Here is a 22,629-nt window from a genome sequence, read left to right on the forward strand (position 1 = left end):
TCATTGCAGTTTTGCTTTAACAACAGCAAGGAAGTTTTGTAGGGCACTTCCAGGGATTGCCCAGAACTGTGAGCCTGGAGCACAGTCACCAAACAAGAAGTTACAGGTCCTGCAGGCCACTTCAGGATCTGTCTGTAGTGACAGGAACTCGAAACCAAGATGGTCCTAGGAACCCCCTTTTGAGGTAAAAAGCTGTCAAGGAATTTAGTGAAGTGTCTGCTCTGGAAGTTCTTCATTCAAAGGATTCACTGCCGCTCCCATAGGTAGAATATCTCCATTCTGAGAGACACAGAGCCTCGCCTGAGTACACCCAAAACAGCAGGCTCCAAATTAGCATCAGCTGCATTCAACTCACTGGTTCACTTCAGCTTTCTATAGAGATAAAATTCTCTATACAAGAGCAGAATCTCCTAACCCATTTCCCTTCATTTAGCAAAAATCTACGGGGACATGGAAACATTGAGTTTAACGGCATGAATACTTACCAGCTAAGTAGAGCGTGTGAGAATTTTTGTTCTCTGGCACTTTATCTGATCTCTCACAGGGCTGCATGCCCAAGAACTTGATGATGTTATTGACAGCTTCTGCATTCAGAGATTGAAGAAGAAAATTACCTCCAGGTTGGTGTGAGAACTAGTTTGCAATTAAAGAGCATTCTCTAAGCAGCCACACGGCTTAGCCATTTCCAGTTGTTATCTTGGTTGCAGCCCCACCAACACACCTACTTTGCCAGGTCCCTTCTGCTGTTTTAACAGCCTAGGAACACAGCCCTCCTCACAACCTGCCTCAAGCACTGCCAAACTTCCACTCACTATTATCCCAACATTGCAACGCAAAGCTGGGACATGTCACATGGGAAGGCACCAAATATCTCCTTCCTACCACACTAAATATATCCCCAGCATGGCGGGATTCACCAGGATTACTGTGTGGGTCACCAATAAACAAGGAGCGATCATCTCACCGTCAAGGGTTTTAATGGAACTAAGTGCAAAGGTTTCTTCTTTCTCAAAGTCATCTCCCACTTCTTCCCACGCAGCTGCAAAGTTAGGCTTTAAAACCTTCTGAATGTGATCAGACACAGTCACCTCCAAATCTTCCAGCTGACAGAAAAGCAAGGGAGATTTTCAGCTGCAAGTTACAGAAACGATCCTAATCTTAGAAAGGGAAAGAAAGACAAAGAGAGACAGCAGCATTTTGCCAAGACAACTCTGGCACGCCTGGCTTTAATTTCAGGAGAAGCACATAATAACAGTATCTAAAAAGCAGAGAGGAAAAACAGTATTTATGGTGGCCATCCGTAAAGCTTAAAAACATTGATGTAAAACCATCAGTGATACCAGAAGAGAGCAGAAAATGGGGAAATTGGTTTGTGAGTCAAAGCCCATTCTATCCCTTTCTGGGCATCTGAGGAGAGAGACTTTCTCAGAATCCAGAAGGAGCCCTTACATCCTCCAAGCCCAGAAGACGGGCACTTTCCTGAGATCTGACACAATAAACAGAACCGCAAATGCTTGGTGTGGAAAGATTGGGTTACAGTTCTGAAAAGAGACAATGGAAGTTCTTTCCTTCCTCTCTGTCCTCACAAACCCTATCTTCATAGCGCAATAAAGCTAAAATAACTTTTGGCAGAGGCAAGGTTTTGGGGAAGGATCCAAATATTACAAGCTATAGTATTTTGGAAGTGGTGTTTCAGGCAGGCCTGCCGTTCTCTCCTACTGGCTTTAGATCCAGCCGGAAACTGTCAACTCAATGGCCGTGTGTATTCAGAACTGGTGACAAGATAAAACAAAAGCAGTCCTGAACTTACCACGTATTCATCGTCATAGCCATCTTCTTCTGGCACGCCTGTGTTTGGGTCACAGTCTCGAACAGTGAACTTCATTGTGCAACTGAAAGTACAAGCAACTGGGGAGAAGAAGAAAAGCCCGTATAGGTTAGTGGTCCAGTTTCTTCTGCCTGAGCCCTCGCTTCTAATAAAGGGACTGGAATGAACGTGCATTAGCTTTGCCAAAGAAAATACGTCGTAGGCAGAGCATTTTTCAACTTCACATAAAAGTTCCCCCCCTGCCCTGACTCTAAGATGAAGGCCAAAAGAGGATCTCAGGGGAGGAGTACGCCAGGGCCACAGGGTAACACGGCCAGGTCCACTGACTCAGAGTGCTGCAGGGAGATCCACTCGGCATTGGTTACCAGCAGAAACTCTGCAAGGGTTTATGACAAGTGGATTATGATCCAAAACCACAGTTCAAGGAATTCAGACTCGTTCTAATCTTCTCTGGTATTTAAGTGATAACCGAGAAATCTACCCCACTGATGAGGTGAGTCATGTTAAACCAATTGCAAATTCGGTGGAGTTTCTTCTAAGTGTGAAGAATAAAAACGAGAAAGGGAAATTTAATGGCCAAGAAAAATCTCTCATTCCTAAATTTCATAGTCATTTCTAATTCGCTAACAAGATGAAAAATTGCATTAGCCAGATATGTAGAGGAGCAAACTACCAATTTTTTTTCCTACTTATATTGTCCTTTTACCAATTTTGTTCCTGACTACTACTAACCACCATCCACTTTTTCAAGGGTGCTCCTTTCATTGACTCAAGATAATAAATTCATTTTCCTTTATTACCTACACGCTCTCCAGCCATCTTAAATATCCCATTTTTACTCATCCAATACCACTAATTAGTTAAAAAGTCTGTATACTATTTGTATAAAAAGTGCGTATCGTATTTTGCACAGACACAGGTTCTACATAAAGACCAGCACCTGCGACACATGAGAAAGAAACAGTACTAGAACCTCAGCATGCACTTGCCAAATGCCGCAACATAAACATTTTATTATCTGTTCTACAAAACGTTCATTTGAGGGATTTGTCGTGCAGAACTACTCCCTCCCAGTGCATACCTGCAGTGGGGTCATCCTGGGGAATCTGGACAAGGGTGTAACACATGCCCGGCTGGTTGTAAGCCAGGCTGGGCGCTGGGATGCAACAGATCACATCGTAAGCGTCCGACGGCTCCATTTGCACAGTGACTCTCTCTAACAGCTGATCATTTAACGTGTTTGTGCAATCAAACTGCAGAAGGATAAATTGAAAAGAACTTGAGCAGAGAAGAAACATTTCTAATCAAGGATTTTTCCCCAAGTCAGCTACAATACTCCAGAGCATACATCCCACATTTTTGATCAAGCCTGTCATTCTCACTGAACAGCTTTTCTCTCCAATTTTACTAGAATTCTTTAACAGGTGGGGTCATAACCCCCATCCTTTTTCAATTGTTGAGCACACATCTTCTTAACTCTACCTTGCAACTCCCTTAGGAGAGAAGCCATCCCCTCCAGGGCACAGCAACCACACTGTTCATGCTACACACAGGCATCACTAAGGGCCAACTCCTACTGCACCCTGGCAAAAGCGCGTTAACTTCTCTTACCTGGAAAACGATGTGATTTGTGAACACGTGTTTAATACAACGAACAAAATACTCTGTTTCTGCTTCTGTGAGCTGCACTGGTTCTGAAGACTTGAATAACGGACCCAAGCTCTTAAACTCTGGAATGGCTGCCAGTTGTTCTTCACAGAAAGGAAAGAGAGATGACAGACACTTAGCGATAGGCTCGTTCATCCCTGCCTGACCTGCGGCGATCCTCCCAACGCTTCAAGCGCTGGAGACCCACCGATCTTCTCTCATACCTTGGAATATATCCTGACGCGAAGGAGCAACTTTCTCAGGCTTGCTGGTCACTAGGGCAATCTCTGTGAAGAAAAAAGCAAAGACACGGTACTGTCAATTACACTGCGGAGGAGTTCTGAATGCCTTTATATCGCCACTAAAAAATTCATTAGCCTGTAGCGTTTCACACATTCTTCTGCAAGCCATTACCAGCCTGGTTCCTCACACGCACCCCAAAATATTTTTTTCTGCTAGGCAATGTTGAATTGTAAGAAGAGATGTTTGAGTAATGATGAAGAAATCACACTTTTGTCCAGACCAGCCAGAAAAAAAAAGCTGAAGAAGGGAGAAAAAAACCACCAAACCTTTTCTTAAAAAGTTGTGCAAGATTATGGCAGAAAGCCAGTGAAGTGACTAAGTGCTTTTGGATTGTACTTTTTTCAACCGTCTATGAACCAATAAATCCTGATGATGTACAAACTCCTCTCTGACAACAAGGTTAGGAGAACAAATAATGGCATTCTTGCCAACCCACATTCCTTCGGAAGAGGCGCTGTTTTCCTTTATCTGTGAGGACCAGGCTGACCCGCTTCTGCAAAGCTAGTGACACTGCAACCTTTCCAGCATTTGGCAGAACCACCTCTGGTCTTGGCCTGACCCTACTAGGACAGCAGCCAGTTTGCAGACATCAAATACCATTAGGCAACCTGAATGCTTACAGCTTTGCCTACAGCCTATTTAAACGAAGCCTCAGCGCTACCTGCTTTCTGCTCAAAGATTGGTGCAGTAGCCAGTGGAACTGTTTTCATATCAAAAGGTTTGTCAGAAGGCTCCAGCGTATATTGGTGCAAGGCTTTCTCCATCCCAGGAACAGAGACGGTCAGCCCTGCAAAGCAGAGGGACAGGCAGAAAATGTCAGTTTTAACAGCAGGAACTGTCAGAGGCCTACAGGAGCCACGATCCAGGGTTCACAAGTGAACAGCATGAATTCTGAATTGCCCACTGCACCAAAAGCAACAAGATGCCAGAGTCTGAAAACTTCTGTCTCCGTTACCTTCCTTCTTGAGATATAAACATGGAAGACTATTTAAAGAGCTCTTTCCTGTAGCCGTTGGCTCAGGTTGCAGAGAAAAACTCTCGAGGAATCTAGAGTTTGCAGCTAGACAGATATGATTTGGACTTTGGCTAATGAAAAACCAGTAAAAGCACTTTCTTTTCTCAGTAAACACAAAATACACGTTAAGTACTTCAAGATACTGGATAGATAAAAAAAACTGCTCTGAAGATGACACAGAAAGTTTCCATTCCAGAGGGTACTGGAGTTTAAACAGTTCACTCTAGAAAAGTCATCTTGCAATAGTCTTAAATATATTGCTCTGCTTGCATGAACTTTCAACTACAGACCATAAAACATTTTTATAACCAACCTTGGCAACAAGATGTGTCATCCTCATTTTGTAACGGAGAAGATGGAGCAAAGGTTAAGAAACTTGCCCCAAGCGAAGGAAGAGGTAATGATGAAAAAAGCTCAGCCCATACTCCTGCTCCATTTCCTAGACAATCCTTCCCCTGTTTTGCAAATTCTGCCATTCTTAGTTAACGCAAGTTTTCACAGGAAAGTGCTAGGGCCAGAAAAAACCCACAGTTCTGTCCTTTTGAGTTGTTCGGACCCAAGTTATGTTACAGCAAATTATTCTTACAGCAACAAAGCTCACCCGTAATACAGAATGTGAAATAACAGCTCAGATTTCTTTCCCTTCTATCACTGACCGTTAAAAATATAGGCAGCATTCAGTGCTATCTGTCTCTGTTGCAGCACGTTCAAGTAAAACGTTGCTCTGTCTCGAACTTCATCATCACTGTCCATCATGCACCTGTTTTGGGGAACAAGAGGACAACGGTCAGCCAGCTCAGGACACCACACGGACTCGATCCTGCAAGGACAGTCTGAACTCTCTCAATGGATATGCAGACTAGGAAAAAAAAAAAAAAGTGTTCATACAACAGAGTAGTTGAAGTTTAACTTGAAGTTTATATGCGAGCATCACACCAGAAAACTAAGATTAAAGGAGACGTGCATGTGAATTGTTAACACCAGGGAAACTTGATAGATTATAAAATATACACCCGCATTTTATGGCTAACAATTCTGACAGGCACCACGTGGTTGCACTTTTTTTTTTTTTTTTTTTTTTTTTTTTTACAGCATTCTTTCACAATAGAACAAAAGCAGAAGAAATAGGTAAGATTACAAAAACAAATGTTAAAGTTGCTTTCTATTTCAGATTGGAAAAATGGCTGTGTGCTCAAGTATTCAGCTAGTTTTTCAAATATAGCAGGTGGTTTATAAAGATTCTTTCTCTCTCCTGGCAACTTCCCTCCCTCCTCTCATTGCTCAAGTCACTTCTTGCAGCTGTAACCTACATTGAGGTTGCTTTCTGCCTGAAGCATTTCGTAATTTGAATTACCCCTCACACCACAGAAGCCAGACATGGCATGGGTTTACACTATAGTGCTATACAAATGAAGAACATGACATTTACAGTACAGACAATTTAAGGAAGCTGAACGGTCTTAACAAGACACACAAATCTGTGAGATGGGAACACCTGAGATCACTACTCATCCATATACAGAAGTTACTTACGGAAACATATTTTCTTGCTTCAAGGGATGCAAAAGATATAGACAAGTACTAAACCACTGTAGATTTATTACCTGCTGAGGAATCTTCTCAGATCAGATCACTATCGCATTTTCATGACTATGCACACCTTTTATTTGCTTATCTCCAGCAGTGCTCTCCCCTCTCCAGCCAAGAAGGAAAGAAGATAGCCATCTCCCGACTCCTCTACTGGTATGTCGTAAAAAATCCAGTGCAAGTTCTGACCTGGTCTGATCTTGCTCCTTCTTTGGAGCCAGACTGCCCAGTGTCACCAACAAGCTCAGCACACACACAGCACAGCCATACCCACTCACCTCTGCAAAAGCACTAAGATGCTCGGAAGAAGATTCTCATTCTGGGCACCAAACTTCGCTAGCGCACTTACAGCAGCTAGAGGAGAAAACGGGGAGATGTCAGAGGTGCTCAAGCTACAAGCAAACACTTCTAACAGTCACGATCCAAAGCACTGTGCATACTATGCAGTGCTTTCACTACACAAGTTTTCCCTTCCACACCATAAGCCTTTTAGCATTAAGAAAAACCTAAACTATTTCCATATTTTCAAATGGAAATAGTTTTGCGTCCGGGAATAACAGAACAAGATCAGCTGAACAGCCCTGCAACTCTGTTCTGAGAGAACGCTCTATCAGCTAAGGTTAGTTCAATCTCCGTGACTTGTTCCAGTTTTTGGCTGCTCTGCCATAACCTGTAGCTCACAGCCACAGATAAATGTTTTTCCACACCCAGTGGGGATCAGGACCAGGCTGCACCCAGCAACTTTGCAAGGAGTTGAAACCCCCCGCAACTACTTAGAGCTGCCTGTCCAAACTGATTTAATTTCAGCTCAGCATTGGCTTGAAGAAATTCCACACACGGAAAGAAGAGAAAGTTCTGGAAGGAAGTACAAGCTTTACGGCCTTGGTGGTTAAAAAAGAACCCATATTTTTACAACGATGAAGTTTCTATACAGCATACGCTCTCTGGGGGATGTTCTTCATGTGCTCTAGATCACAATTAGGAAGCTGTGACCAAAAGAGCCGTCACCAAAAATCAAATGCAATATGGACCAGGCTGTATGTGTGAGCTCATTTGAATTCCTCTCTCCTAGAAGTATTTAGTCTTCTAGCGTGTGGTATCCCTCCAATGCCAAGTCCCAAGTGTGAAAAGAGGCTGAACACTCTTAAAGGGTATTACAAAGGCCTTGCAGGAAGGAAGTATCAGTCTGCAACACGCTTCCAAGGAGGAATCCCTAGCTTGTGGAGGGGAGATTTCCATATAAAAAGATTATACATTTTTTTATATATATATACACACACACAATAACAAACAATTATGCTTCTTAGGGAAGTAGCAGCATTCCCTCCTCATGTATTACCTCTTGACTTCTGGGAGACATTCAAAGAAGGGACTAGAAGCTAATATGTTGCTTATGTTCTGCGAAGCAGGAGCACCAAGTGATGATGCTAAGATGATACGAGGAGTTTTAAACCATCTTCACAGCTGATGCAGGTAAGAGCTAGCTCTTTACAGGGCCTGTGGAGTAACCATTGCCTCCTACCCCCAAACCCAGTTTCAGACCCAAGATTTCTAGAAGAGCTGACATAAAACCATCAAGCACTTGAGCTGAACTTACCAGCCCTCACAGCCTCATTCTCCAGCACCACCCTGTTGAATATGAAGCGGATGTACTTGGACGGGGATGGAGTCCTTGGCCCCTCTTTCCCCAGCAGGTGCAGGATCTTTGTGGCCAGGACAGTATGTTCGCAGTCTTCAATGAACTCGCAGAGGTGAGCCAAGCCCGATTCCTTACTCTCAGGATTCTCCTCAATGATGCTGATTATACAGTCCACAATGGCTCGCTTGTACTCAAAGCCACCCTGGGAAAGAAAAATCAAGGACACTGAGCTGGCAGGCAGAGCTCAGACCTCGGTGCTGCTCAGTTCCCCTCACGCTTTGATTACCTCTTTTCATTGAGAAAACACAGCATTTGCACATAAAGAGAAAAGAGAAGACGGGCTGGATAACCTAACGGGACCTTCCCAGTCCCCCCGACCCGTAAAGGCACATCATAGGAACGTCTCTTTAGTTTTTGATGTACCAGCTTTAATTCATAAGCACATTTCAGACAGGCCTGACCCATGAGATAAACAAGGTCTTGGTAATCAGTCAGGTCTCATCGTTGCTGTGTACCCACTGACGTAAGACAGAAGGGACCTTTCATGCTATCTCTCAGAGCTACCGGCCAGCAACTACACAAGGAAAGTTTCAAACATACATCATCCCTGAGCATATTGGAGAGGAAGGTCATCATGACGCTGTGTTTCCGAGGGTATTTCTGGCACAAAGCACTGATAGCCTGTACTACCACCACCTGCAAAACAACAGAGAAGGACGTTAGTCATGCGCATTTATTTTTCTATGAAAAATACAGGCTTCTCACTATCTCAAGTTGTCATTTTGATAGATTAAATTCACATACAAGAAGGATACAAATCAGGTGGTGGACCCTCAGCATAAGTGATTCTAACTTCACTAGTTACATTTTTGTCATTAAAACTCTTCGCAATTTTAAATTTGTCTAATACTTATTTCCTTTTCTCATAAAAATAGGAATTCAAGACCATTGTACACTAGGGGACAATGACTTTGCAGAGACACGCTATGCTCCTCAAGGCAACTCCATGGTGTAAAAGAGATGGATACAAGTAAGCTACCATCCTTAACCGAGTTATTACGCGGGTTCACAGTGACTAAACTTGACAAATTAGGTAGAAATTTACAGTTCACACTATTTGCTAGCTACGCATCAGACTGCAGTGATATAGACTCAATTGGACAGTTGAATCCCTCTTCCTCTCCAAAGAGGCAACCAGAAGGCAGTACAAAGTTTTGCAGGATACTACACGGGAGCCAGGAGTCCACCAAATGACATTTATCCTTTCTTGGAGCAGTGGGAGAAAATGACACAGCATATTTAAGTTGGAAAGCAGAGCACTACACCTTCTGAATTTCAAGCTGGCTTTGCTCTATCAGATTAAGTCACTGAAGGATTAACAAATGGGAAAAGCTTCATAATAACAAGAATGGGAGAAAAACCTGCAGCTGGAAAGAGCAGAGGCCTCCAATGCCACACCTTAAACTCATCTGATATTTCTGACACGAAGGAAGAGATCTGTTTCATGAGCCTGTCTACACTGCTCTCACTGCCTGTCTTCAGCAGGGTGGTGATGGCCAGGGTAGCGATACTGCGGTTGGAGTCAGTGATGAGGTTTTCCAGGTCTAGGTTGCAGGCAGTGACTGCAGATGGATGCTTCATGGCCACCTGTAAAGAACGCAATTCCAAATTATACGGAAGCAATAACATCCAACAAGTCAAAGTTTTCAATGGGGAAGGATTAATGCCCATATTTTTTTTCCAAGCACTGCTCTGTTCCCCAAGGATTGCAACTAAACCTACATCATATGACTGCTGGCAGGATGCAACCAAAGCTCAGGTTCTTTTGCTTCAGTGTTGCAAATGAACTCTTCTAACTGTAAGTTACAGCGCACGGGTTTGACAGTCTCAAACCGCTTCTGTCGTGGTGTGCGGCTTTGAAGTCAGAATGCTATTTCCTTCACACACATCCTATTCACGCTTTTCACAGCATTAAGTATCTAGGACTCTGCTGCCTTACAGCTGAGAGCTCACAAGTTACCAAACTACAGCTTGTTATAGCCCTGGGGTCCAGAAATGAGGAGAGGTAGCTTGAGTACAGAAAGTTTCTGTCACGCCAGGAGACACGCTTGGAGAAAAGCCAATTCTCCAACATGGAGTATTTCCAAATACAGTAATCACATGAGCAGTTGCTCTACTTTAGGCAATGCATCATTAGGTACTGAAGTCTGGCTTCTTCTCATGCTCAGAGATTTATGCTAGTTTTGAGGTTTTGGAAGCACTCACTTTATTAAGGGTCCGTACAGCTGCGTATCTCAACACAGGTTTGGGAGAACTACAGAAGAGCTGCAGCACTGAAAATAAATAATTAAAAAAAACCCCATAATCAAGAGAAGTAACTCACAAGAAAGTGTTGCACAGTAGAGAGTGTTTAACAAAAAACGTCTCCCAACTCTAGGCATGAGTAATGTCTGGGGAGCAGAAGGTGAGAGCCCTCACGAGCATACCAGATGAGGAAAGGGAAATTGCCTCGTGCCAGCACTTTGATACTGAGACGTGCAAACAGTTTAGTCAGAATTCACCATGGCAGAAAATCAGACACGGCCTCTTTCAAAGAGAGACAGTAGAGAGGAAAGTCAAAGGTATTTACATTCAACTACATGCTGCTAAGTGCTCATGCAGCTCTATTCATAATTTACGACTAGCTTCACAAGCAAGTTAAAAATAACCTCCTGTTTTTCATCTTATATCAATAATACGTGGTTTGTGTAGTTGTCTGTGGCACATCTGTGCTATCGAGTCCTCCTCTACCTTCCCTCCCTCCCACCCCAACTTCCCACAGCTGGAAAAAGGCAACCATCACCCTGTGCTACCTCTAGGATCCATTCTCTACATCTTTGGATGAAGTGGGAAAACGGGATCAAGATGTTTCTCATCCACAAGCCCTCTAACTTGGGGACAATCAGAAAATGCAGGGTTTGAGTCCAGTATTTTAGTTATGCTGTACTGTTTCTGATGTGCTTTACCATCCTTTCTTTCAGCTGCATCAGTGGTACAAAGGATTCTATGACCAACCTGAAACAGCCGGTGCCAGCTCCCTGGCTGTGCAGTTTGGGAGATGGATGATTGCAGAAGCAGCTTCGTAAATAACCATTTCGTGCTTATTCCGCAGACAGCTCTCAATGAAGTCAAACAGTGGGCTCTCATGGCTACGAACAGAAGACATTTCACAGCATGACGCTGAATTACGTACAAACCACTAATACCACATTTGTGAGAACTTGACAGAAAGCACAGCTAATGCACACGCTTTCATGTTTCCTACACTGCCGTATTGCTCAACTCATACTTGAGCTCTAAGATTTCTATTTACTGTTATTCTAATCATCTTTACATTATCTTCTTCAAGCTAGAAATGCTGCACTCCAGAAATACATACTTTATTAATCACACACCACTAACAAAAATTTCCACTGATAAAAGAATTTCATCAGGAGGTAAATTTCTCAGGTAACTATATCCTCCTTTGCTAGTGCAAGATCAGAATAAGACAGATCCTTTTATTTATATCCCCACAACATAGGTAGATCCTTATTGCATTTGAAATGCATCTAACCAGACAAAGTACAAAACCTCTCCAGAGATTATTCTGAAGTTTTAATCCTACTCTCAGCTAAATTTTGGTAGTACAGTGTCAAAATAAAAACCCAAACCCCACCACACGTACTCACAGTCAGTTCAGTCTAGCATTCTACTTCTACCTGCATTTTATTTTTAACACTACAGTCCTCTAGGTCTGTGTAGATTTCCATAAACTTTAAAACATGCTAAATTCCTAAATACTGTTTACCTCAAACAATAATTAGTTTGGTAATTCACATGCTGCCTTTCACTCACCCCTCTTCAGATTCCTTCAAGAGTTTGCTTGCAATTCGGATCAGCATACAGTACGCAAACTGGGATTTCAGCCCAGATTTAGTGAACTTATTCAGCATCTTGGAAACCGCAAGGCGATCGTTTTTTCTAAGGTGATACAGCAGCCCCAGAGCATGGTACTAGGAAATCAGAAACAAGAGATATGCAGGTATTGAATACACACCGCAGATGGAAAAGTCAGATGGTAAGACATAAAGAGGGCTAATAATAATACCTTCTAACCTCAAATGATCCAAGTTTCCTGACAAGTTAGAAAGATCTACAGTATTTCCTTCCCCTTCCTGTCCACCATAGGACAGCCTCAACTTATTTCTGAAGACCAAAAGAGCCATGAAATTAGTTTACTCCCTCTTCTCCCCATTAATAGTCAGAACTTCAAAGGCTTCACCTTACTAAATTATACTGCGCAATAGCACTTGCATTTCTAGTACACTCAACATCCAGGATATACCAAGGCCTTTAAATGACAGCTGACCCTACAAAAATCCTCGAGGCATTTACGGTAAAAGTACAAAAGAACATTTCTAGTTGCTTGCCAAGTTGTTTTGTTTTTGGCTTTTTTTTTTGACGTAAGATCGATTCAAAGTAAGGCTTAATGCAGTTGCAAACTGGGCAAGAACAAACCCAATTTTACAGATCTGTTTCTGATCATTAGTCTGTAATGCTGGTTGAACATAGAGAACGCTTTCATTTCCACAGCTCTCCGGAATAATTGCGTAAAGATTTTGCTGATATGCAAATATGCTGTATTCAGGCTAATCTCTGTGGTGCTGTAGGGCATATTTTCTGAAGGACAAGACGAGAGATGCTGGTGTTCCGGGAGATAACGAGATAATTTCTTGAGCTTTTTGAAAACTCAGATTCAAAGCCCTTCTGCAGCAACTACTGTGAAACAGTCAGTGGCATCCCATCTATCAGAAGGTTAGCAGGGAAAGGCTAGAGGACTGCACTAAAGAGCCAACTCTTAATTAAGAATCTTGCACTGGGATCATGGAGAAACTTGAGATTTTTTGAAACAGTCAAGTTGTTTCCCTCAAGGCACAATTCTTGTTTTTAAAATAAGGGGAAAAAGGAAAATCAAGTTACTTTTTCTAAGGTTATCTTAAGAACTCACAGAATACTGTTAAAACTGTCGTGCGTTTACAGTTTCCTGGGGCAACCACCCTCAAACATACCTGCACCATGACGTTGTCACTAGAAGCTGCTTCTTGAGCTTCATTGATCCACCGTTTGACTACATCATAACTGATCTTCATCATGTGCTGGAAGAAACCACAAATTGAGACTGCAGACAAGCTAATGTTAGAAGCACAGTGAAGTACCATGAGCTTTGTTTTCAGTTTTTAAGTTTAAAGAGTTTGAGACAATCTAGGGCTTTGTTGCATGCTACAGGTAACAAAGAATAACTCCCAAATACATCGTTTGTATGGATGTACATGTTTCAATAAAGAGAAAAAGTAACTTCGAGAATTTTTGTTTATGTTCAAACAGGACAGAAGACAATGATAGGACATTTCACCTGCCTGCGGTTAGTCCAGCAGGAAGACTTCAGTATTAATATAGCTTTGTTTGCACCCTCAGGGTCTACTCGACCTCATCAGCTGGAGCTCTTACCTCCTCCTCTGCCTTCTTGATTTACCAATGCAGCCAGACTCTTTATCCTCTACACCTATAAACCACTGTTTTTCTTACATCTCAGTCTCAGACTACCATGCTTTCACTTGTGTTCTCCTCTTTAATAAAAATATTAACCTAACGAGATCTTTTCCAGCCTTTTCTCCTAAGTAAGAGTGAGAAAAACAGTGAGCTACTTCATCTTGCCCTCCTACATATTAGCAAAAATAATCTTGAATTGCAGTCTTATCAGGGCAGCAATTTCATGGATTTGTTTTTTGCAGAGCACAAAGCAGACTGCTTTTACTGCCTGTTACAGAACTCATACACTCTTTTGCAGTTTTCACTACTAGTTCTTCCACAGACCAGAACAGTTGTTTCTACCTACGCTCACCAAACTGATAAGCACTTTTACGGTCAATAGTGTGCTTGACTTTTCAAAACAGACAAGGCCCCTCCCCAGGGAAATTAATGTTCTACTCTAACCGCATAGAGAGATGACTGAGCATTTTGCACTTAAAGTTATTACAACTGTTGTACTCTAAAGCAAGAGAACGTTAAGGAGGGAGTTTGTGAAGATAGAGTCCACTTGAGACAAAGGAAACTCCATTGCTACTATTTTTTGTTTATTTTCCGCTGAGGAGATGAAAGAGAGTCATATCAAAGGAAAAGGGAATGAAGGAAGAACAAAACAAAGACCAGGCAGAGCTACACATGCAGCAGGCTACCCTTCCCAGCCACACACAATGCACAGATTTACAATAATTTACTGCTTTACTTACTAAGGAAGACACCAGAGCAGAACTAGACACGCTGGGGACTTTGTCCACAATGGCTTGCTTCATGTATCTCTCAATGGCTTGTAACATCGTCCCCTATGAAAGGGAAAAAGAAAAGTGTTGATACTTTTGAGGCAGAGCATAAAAGCGGTACAAGGCAAAAATATATGCGCAGTGTTATTCAAAAGGCCCTCAAAAAAATATCTCAAACTAATTCTGAAAACGCATAGTTCTGCAAGGGAGATGCAATTATCAGCTGCTCAGTCCTGAAGGTTCAGTGACATTATCAAAGCCTCCAGCAAAGCAAGCTCAGATCAGAAACCAGAGCCCTAAAGCTCCTGCCTTCTAATCCCATGCTCACAGTGCTACAGCTCCACAGTGTTCAGAGTTTCTCATATCTGCAGAGGGCTTCAGAACAGTCCTCCCTAAAGCAGCAGTTCCATTACTGCTACAAGAACACACCCTGCGAGACAGCAGCTTTTCTATTTTAAATACGCTCATCATCTCTTCCGCAACAGTGATGTGATTTGTACTTACATCAGTGATCCTGCAGAGCGCTCTGATGGCCGGGCCTCTGTACACATCTTCCTTCCCTGTCATGTCTTTGGTCAAACTAAAACAATCAAAGACACCCTGTGAACACTTCTTTAATATCTCGATGTCTTGGTCCTTTTGTGACATTCACTTCATCTCATTTAGCTGTTTTTCCAGCTGTTACCTCATAACTGCTAAGCTCTAGTACTGTCTAGAAATAACTTAATAATTAGCTATTTGAAAATCATTAACATCAGATTCTGTGAAAATACAGAACATTACAAAATGCACAGTCCATAAGATTGCTTTGCCGTAGGCCTGGTTTATTTAGCTCAGCCATTCTTCTTCTTAGTGTTGCTCTTCTTTCTACTACATGAAATTTTGGTTTAGGTAATAGCAAAGTTTAGTTTGCTGAACCGCTTTAAACAAATATAAAATAAAACAATTGCTTAGCACATGCAACACGTGCAATTTTTGCTCTCACAATGACTGTAACGTCTATTCTGTAGTCAAAAAAAATGATAGTTCAGTTGGTGGATGAATTGAGCTTTGCTCTGCTTTTCCCCTAACTGCTCTGCCAGCAAAATGAAATGGAAGTCACAGCCTAAGTTTTCACAAACCCACTAAGCACCAATAACTTAAAAAAGAAAAAAAAACAAACAAGAAAACAAAATAGCAACCAATTGATCAACTGTAGGGAAGCCTCTTACTTTTTTAGAAAAGCGTAACAACATAATAGGAAGAAATTAACATTTCATATGGTGACACATACTATCTATCATGGAACAATTTATTTTCCCTTGCTGTATCCTTTAAAAAGCATAAATACAGAAAACCACGGCAGCTAAACCAAACACATTAAAATGCAGCTACTTGTTTCAGAGCTCTGATATGGTGTTTTCTGTAGGTTCTATTACCTGCTTGTGACAATGATGACGTCCTCAGAAATATTGGCCATCTCTTTGATAGTGAGGTAACACATTCTTCTAAGGGTTTGCTGTCAAAGTGTATTGCAGAAAACCATTAAACCCAATGGCAATTATGAACAAACACCTCCTAGAAGTTTTAAAAGTTTAATAAACTTCAAAAGTTAAACAAACTTTTAAAACAGAGCACTATTCCCCACATCTATAAAGTTGTAAACAAATAAGTAAAACCATGTTTGATAACTGGGTCACAGCCTTACTCCCTGTTATCAAACAAACCAGGAGAAGAACAAGGGGTATATTATTTTGTAAAATAAGACTAAAAAAAAAATTCCATGTTAATTATGAAAGAAATGATACATCACATCTGTATACAGAAGCCTCACAATTATCAATTAAAAGCTTTAAAAACAGCTTCCTCTGATCTACGTGAAATATGCACAGAACACTGACATTTTAATTCTTTGAAAGCAAACAACATATTTACATTTTTAAAAAAACCTACTTTCTAAACTGTGGATATGAGAAAGGTCTCAAACACTCTGTAGTTCCAAAATTTTCGTTCCACCTTTAAACAATTACACGTGCATCTCCAAAACCCTGAAGTGCCAGTTCATTTTTAACAAAAATTAGTAAGACTCATCCCATGAAGCACACTCCTCTAAGCTCTTACACTCTCTGCAAAAGAGACCAGAGAAGGACCTGACATCCCACAAAGTCCAAAGTTTAATCCAGCATTTTTAGGATGGTCTCATCCTTTGACTCCATGTTGATTCACGAATAGATCAAGTTGTTCTAGAGAACTGCAGTATTTGATCAACAGACAACTTTTAAATTCTATTTTGAATTAAGCAGATGGGGATTATTTGCAAGTGTAAGAAACAGCCATAAAATTATACTTATTTGTATCTTAAGGTTTTCTGACATTATCCACATTCTTTACAACAGTAATTCAACTTGGAAAAAAACTCCACCACCTTGTTTTTGGTGCAAAAGTAATCGTACGTTATTATTCAGTCATTTGTTTCCAAACCATGAATTGCCTTCAGCAAGTACTTTGTGTGCAGAGCTTGTTCTCTGAAGTACTTGCCTCACTCTCCTCCCACCTCCTGATATTCAACTGTTTTGCAATTAATGCAAATCCAGACAAAACCAGGGAGGCAGCAAGTGGTAAACACTAGGTACTTACATCATTAGATTGAAACAATCTGGTCATTGCAAAAAAAGCTTCTGTGGCTTCAGTGGTTCCAAAGTGTTCACCCTGAAAATAGCATAAAAGCGGCAAGAGAAAAAACACCATCACTATCTAGCCACCTCCACCTTTCAGCCCCCACTCATAATACCTACTCACACACGAAGAATCTTTTCTCATGTGAGAAACAGTCCCTCCCTCACCTTGTGTTTCTTGGGGAATATGTGCCAAGTTTACCACTATTATCTACTTGGTTTCAATATAAATGCCATCCACAGTGGTACAGTGGTAGAATAGTTTGACGAGTAGCCTGTGTTTCCTTTTTGACATTAGTGTGTCAGCAGTTGGTTTTGTGTCCTGCTTGTTAACCAGAAGGATCCCCTTGCTTAAAAGGGGATCTACTTAAAGATGACTGGTGCCAATTAAGACTGAACAGCATAGGTCCCTCCTAACTGATCATAACTCTATGTTAAATACCGCCTGACACATGGGAAACCTGATCTATGTGGATACCTAAAGAAAATTTCCTTCCTTATCATGCTTCCAGTTTCTGCCCAAACAAGATGACACCTTTCACTTCATCACTTCTTGGCCCATGTTCTTACCTCACCTGTTATTTCTACTTTAGCTTGGCAAACACAAGCAGCTCTTTAATTGCACAGTGATTAACTGCAGAGAACACAGACCAAACAGCAGCTCTCATTTGGCACTCAGAAAAAAGTCTTACAGGCTTCAGAGACATATAACTCACCTCAGTGGCAAAATTGGAAGGGAGAGCATAATACTATAGCATAAATGCTCAATTTTTTATCTCCTTAAACGCTACCTCCCAAGTCTGACAGGAAGAGGTATAAAACTCTCACACTGAAAGTTATCAGAAATTAGCTTCAGGAATATTCATTCTGGCTGGGAAGAAGTGGTACGTTACCTGGTTCAGCAAGTAAAGGATCTTGGTAAGGATGTGTAGGCATCTTCGTGGATTTATAGGGGTCTCATTAAAGATACGTGCCTGCAAACACAGCATAAATACTGTATTACACTGTAACGTAATAAAAATAATTTCTCTTTCACCATAAAAAGTAAAGCAATTTGTTTACAACCAAGTAGCTTATAACTTTTTTCATTCTGAAGATGTGTCCCAGTGAGCATATTCCTGTCATTCAGCTCATGCATGTTTAGTTTGCTGGATGGGCAGCAATCTGAACAAACGACAATGACTCAGTTTACCATCTGGAACTAGCTATACTTTAAAATAAAAGCGTAACAACTTAATTCCTTCCATAGCATCTGCAGCCCAAACACTACTAAGCCCTAGTCTGTAGGAACACCAAAAGGAAATTATTAAGCTCTTACTTATATCTCTCTGCAACTACCAAAATTATGCATTATTTAACTGCTTGTTCACCCCACCACTTGCAATCACTCCTGGAGTATTCAAAGAGAAGCAGGAATATCCATTACACAGTACAATGAACAAGCACAGGAAAACAGGCAGGTCACCTCTTCAGAACGAACACGCTGAGATCCTGCATGTCTGCATGCAAGGCAGAAGCCACATATAATCTAATTACCATACATAAACCCCTCATAAAGTAACTTCATGTGCACTTAATTTATATACCCTGTGATTTTAAGTTAACTGTATCAATTTAGCGATCCACATTTCCCGAGAGTCAGACTGTAAAACTTCCCTACGTTGCTCACGCTTACTGATCAAAGAGTTAAACAGTTATTATACTATAATTATTCATACCTCCTGAAGCACAGCACTCTTCTCCAAATGCTGGAAAGGATTAGAGCCACTACCTGAAGAACAGAAGAGACCTCTCAGTTAGGGAAATGTGCTCTCCACAAATGCCAGTAACTAAAACCAATAGAACTGAACATGCAGGAACAGACCCTCAACTTTACAAAAATACATCAATGCTACAGTGATATTCCTCTTGGAATAACTGATGTTCTCCATCAACAGCTTTGAATCCACTTTCTTAAGTTGCATATTCAGAAAAACAGGAAAAAAAAAAAAGGCGGGGGAGAGCAGTTTCAACACAGCTGGAGGGTGAGGAAGAAAGTTTTTTTACTAGTAAATTTGCCTTAATACTCCCTTTACATAAAGCTATTTACTCTTTTTTTTTTATTATTATTCCCCTTATTTTTATTCCTTCAGGCACAAAAAGCACTGAAGGCATCAGGACAGAGCTGCTAATCAGGATGTGAAATAGAAATATATCGATCAATGCAGCACTAAAAGGGGCTACTCAGCAAACTCCAAAAACAGTCTGGCTGCTGCACATCACAAAACCGTTAACACTAGACTATCTCCATGCTGTACCTTCTCAGCCTTTTAACAGCCCAGATCCAGCCATTGAGAGCAATTAATTTCTTGGAAATTCATTTCTCTGTCAGCAGCATACAAAAGAGACCAGCCTTCTAATCCACACACACAGTGAAAACACCTCTCAGAGCCACTGTTAGACACATGAAACCCTCGCTGCTGCTTCTGACCCTCTTCCTCCAGCAGTAATTTTTCATTTTCAGTGCGTTCATTCTTCAGTTCTCACATCCCAAGCAGAAGAAAACAGAATGAAACAAAACTCAACCCAGCTGGGCACATCTTGTGGCTCAGAAGACCTCTGAGCAGCAGCAACAGAAAATTCAAGACAGCATCAATTCCTCCAGGCAACCTGAACTTAACTTCCAGAAGATTTTATGGAGAGAAAACGTGCAAGTGATGGCTTCATCTACCACATCTGTGCCTAATGTGATGTTTTTCCCGCCCATGCCCGCCGGGTAACTGAACACAGATGTTCCTGACACAGTCCACCCCACACAGTCTGCGTGCGGGGACGACTGCCGTCCCGATACCGGGCAACGGAGCCCTGCAAGCACTGCTCCTGCTCACCTCAGCAAGGGCGGGAAGAGACCTGCCGGGCTGGGGGGCACAGGCTCCCTCCGAGTGCGGCCTCAGGGGGCCCAAGGCGCAGCCCGTGGACCGTCCCGAAGGGCCGGGGGGAGGCTCCGAGCGAAGCTGGGGCACCAGAGAGCAGGCGAAGCCTACTTCCTCAGCGGCCGTTACTCCCTTCACCTCAGCAACCGTTACACGCCCCACCCCAGCTGCCGTTACTCCCCCCCGTCCCCTCACCTCAGCGGTCCTTGTCGCTCACCTCACCTCAGCGGCCGTTACCCCCCTCCCTTATCTCAGCGGCCCGTATAGGCCACGGCGCCCGTTGGACGCCTAACGATCGCTCCCCTCGGGGCCCTGCCCGCCCCCGAGCCCGTCCCCAGCTCCCTTCCCGCCGCCGCTAGCCCCGTACCGGACTCCTCGTCCTTCTTGTCAAACTTCTTAATCATGTCGCCGCCGGTCGCCCCCCTCCCTTCGAGCTGCACCGCCGCGCGAGTGCCCTCCGGAAGGTCCACCTCCCCGCCTCAATCTCTGCCATCTCATTGGTCCGTGGCGCTGTCACTCAACGCTCCATGCACTCAGGGCCCCTGGGTGCCTTCCGTGTATCTAAGCCACGCCCCCTCTCCCGCTGCTGAGTGGGCGGGGCTGAGACGGGCCGGAGTGAGGGCGTGTCTTAAAGGAGCCGCGCCTCCCTTTTGTGAGGGGGTACTCAGGCTTCACTGACTGACTGAGAGACAGGCAAACCATCTGAGCCCCTTGGCTAAAAAATAAACACACATTTCAGCCACCAGCTCCCTTCAGAAAGGGGAGGCGAGGCGCCTTTGCTCGAACGCTGAGGTATTTTGGAAGCAATGGCCTTGCTGCTGCACTCTGAGGAGGCCTCTGCTGCCCTCTTCCCCGCCCCTTCTAAAAATAATAAAGCTAGAAAGGAGCTGTCATAAGTTAATAACGCCTCAACAAGGTCTTTCTGAAAGATGGGGTGCAAACAGCCCCCTTCATGGTGATGATACCCATGAAAAACACCCGGAAATGATACGGATCCCCCATCGCAGCACCATTCCCCACAGCCATGGCCAACCCATGAGGTAATGGAGGCATTTATTGGGTGGTGGGTGATGCCCAGCCTCTCCGCAGCTGCTGTCCCTGCTGGAAGCTGTCATGGCCGGGCACAGGGACGATGTGGTGGGTCTGGAGAAGGACAGAGAGGGACAAGGGCTCTGATGGGCAGGTTGCCATCTTGCCTCACGGCTGGGCTGGCAGCAGGCCTGTAAGGAAGCACGGGTGTTTCCTCAGCAAGGTGGCCCCGGCATGTGTTCGCCAGGGCCCCATGGCCAGTTTTGTTTAATATCTTTATCAAAGAGCTGGATGAGGGGATTGAGTGCAACCTCAGTCAGTTTGCATACGACACCAAGTTGGGTGGGAGTGTTGATCTGCTTGAGGGTAGAAAGGCTCTACAGAGGGACTTGGACAGGCTGGATCCATGGTCCGAGGCCAATCGTCTGAGGTTCAACAAGGCCAAGTGCCAGGTCCTGCACTTGAGTCACACCAACCCCACGAACCCTACAGGCTTGGGGCAGAGCGACTGGATAGCTGCCCAGCGGAAAAGGACCTGCAGGTGTTGGTCGACAGCCGGCTGAATATGAGCCAGCAGTGTGCCCAGGAGGCCAAGAAGGCCAACAGCACCCTGGCCTGTATCAGGAACATTGTGGCCAGCAGGACCGGGGCAGTGACCGTCCCCCTGTGCTGGGCACTGGTGACGCCCCACTTCGAGTGCTGTGTCCAGTTTTGGGCCCCTCACCGCAAGAAAGACATTGAGGTGCTGGAGTGTGTCCAGAGAAGGACAACGGAGCTGGTGAGGGGTCTGGAGCACAAGTCTGGTGAGGAGCGGCTGAGGGAGCTGGGGGTGTTCAGCCTGGAGGAGGCTGAGGGGAGACCTTCTCGCTCTCTACAGCTCCCTGAAAAGAGGCTGTAGTGAGATGGGGATTGGTCTCTTCTCCCAAGGAACAGGCGATAGGACAAGAGAAAGCGGCCTCGAGTTGCACCAGTGGAGGTTTAGGTTGGATATTAGGAAAAATTTCTTCACCTAAAGGGTTATCAACCATTGAAACAGGCTGCCCAGGGGAGTGGTTGAATCACCATCCCTGAAGGTATTTAAAAGACAGGTAGACTTGGTGCTGAGGGACATGGTTTAGCAGTGGTTTTGGTAGTGTTACGTTAATGGTTGGACTTGGATGATCTTAAAGGTCCCTTACAACCTAGGCAATGCTATGATTCTATGATTTGATGATTCAATGATTCTGTGGCCGCGCTTCATGTCGGGGCAGTCTCGGGTGTGTTATTTGGGCACGTTTCGGGGCCAGCTGCAAAACTGGCTCCTGCCTACCTCAAGCACCCATCGTGTGAAGTGGCTGAGGGCTCCCCTGGGCTTAGCCTGCCCCTTCTCACACGTGGCTGTGTTGCCTTGCAAGTAGATGCTCTTCACATCAAAAGATGGTGATCTTTTGGGGTGAGAGGTGGAGATACAGAGTGCTCGGCAGGAGTTATTAGTGAGTGTTATCACAGGTACTGTTTGGAGTATTTCAAACTCAGAAATTCCCTGGAGGGGAGTGAGGAAACCCCCATGCTCCAGGTCCTCCCAGGTAACCGGAGCAGGGAATTTCTGTTGCATCTCAGATTAGCACTACTCATGAGCCAAATGTTTTCCTCTCCCTCCCAAATCCCCATGGCTGCAGCTGAAGCCTTGAAAGG

The 22,629-nt window shown here is 43.5% G+C and overlaps 1 protein-coding gene across 1 annotated transcript in view; it reads right to left on the reverse strand.

Moving 5' to 3' along the window:
• Positions 1-20,508, reverse strand: part of COPG2 (COPI coat complex subunit gamma 2) — a 21,585-nt gene extending 1,077 nt beyond the window's left edge. Inside the window, exons 1-23 of the mRNA XM_074573146.1 lie at positions 20,294-20,508; positions 18,733-18,785; positions 17,908-17,988; positions 16,977-17,048; positions 15,779-15,858; positions 14,865-14,940; positions 14,331-14,423; positions 13,110-13,196; positions 11,896-12,053; positions 11,074-11,207; positions 10,285-10,352; positions 9,478-9,666; positions 8,620-8,715; positions 7,978-8,221; positions 6,659-6,734; positions 5,450-5,553; positions 4,440-4,565; positions 3,700-3,762; positions 3,440-3,579; positions 2,910-3,081; positions 1,811-1,908; positions 965-1,103; positions 486-584 (exon numbers count right to left, since the gene is read on the reverse strand). Of these exons, the coding sequence (XP_074429247.1) occupies positions 486-584; positions 965-1,103; positions 1,811-1,908; positions 2,910-3,081; positions 3,440-3,579; positions 3,700-3,762; positions 4,440-4,565; positions 5,450-5,553; positions 6,659-6,734; positions 7,978-8,221; positions 8,620-8,715; positions 9,478-9,666; positions 10,285-10,352; positions 11,074-11,207; positions 11,896-12,053; positions 13,110-13,196; positions 14,331-14,423; positions 14,865-14,940; positions 15,779-15,858; positions 16,977-17,048; positions 17,908-17,988; positions 18,733-18,785; positions 20,294-20,330 (2,485 nt within the window). The 5' untranslated portion in view covers positions 20,331-20,508. The remainder of the gene's footprint in view (positions 1-485; positions 585-964; positions 1,104-1,810; positions 1,909-2,909; positions 3,082-3,439; positions 3,580-3,699; positions 3,763-4,439; positions 4,566-5,449; positions 5,554-6,658; positions 6,735-7,977; positions 8,222-8,619; positions 8,716-9,477; positions 9,667-10,284; positions 10,353-11,073; positions 11,208-11,895; positions 12,054-13,109; positions 13,197-14,330; positions 14,424-14,864; positions 14,941-15,778; positions 15,859-16,976; positions 17,049-17,907; positions 17,989-18,732; positions 18,786-20,293) is intronic.
• Between the last annotated feature and the right edge of the window lie 2,121 nt (positions 20,509-22,629).

This window comes from Larus michahellis, chromosome 1 (assembly GCF_964199755.1).
Source record: "Larus michahellis chromosome 1, bLarMic1.1, whole genome shotgun sequence".
Taxonomy (NCBI): Eukaryota; Metazoa; Chordata; class Aves; order Charadriiformes; family Laridae; genus Larus; species Larus michahellis.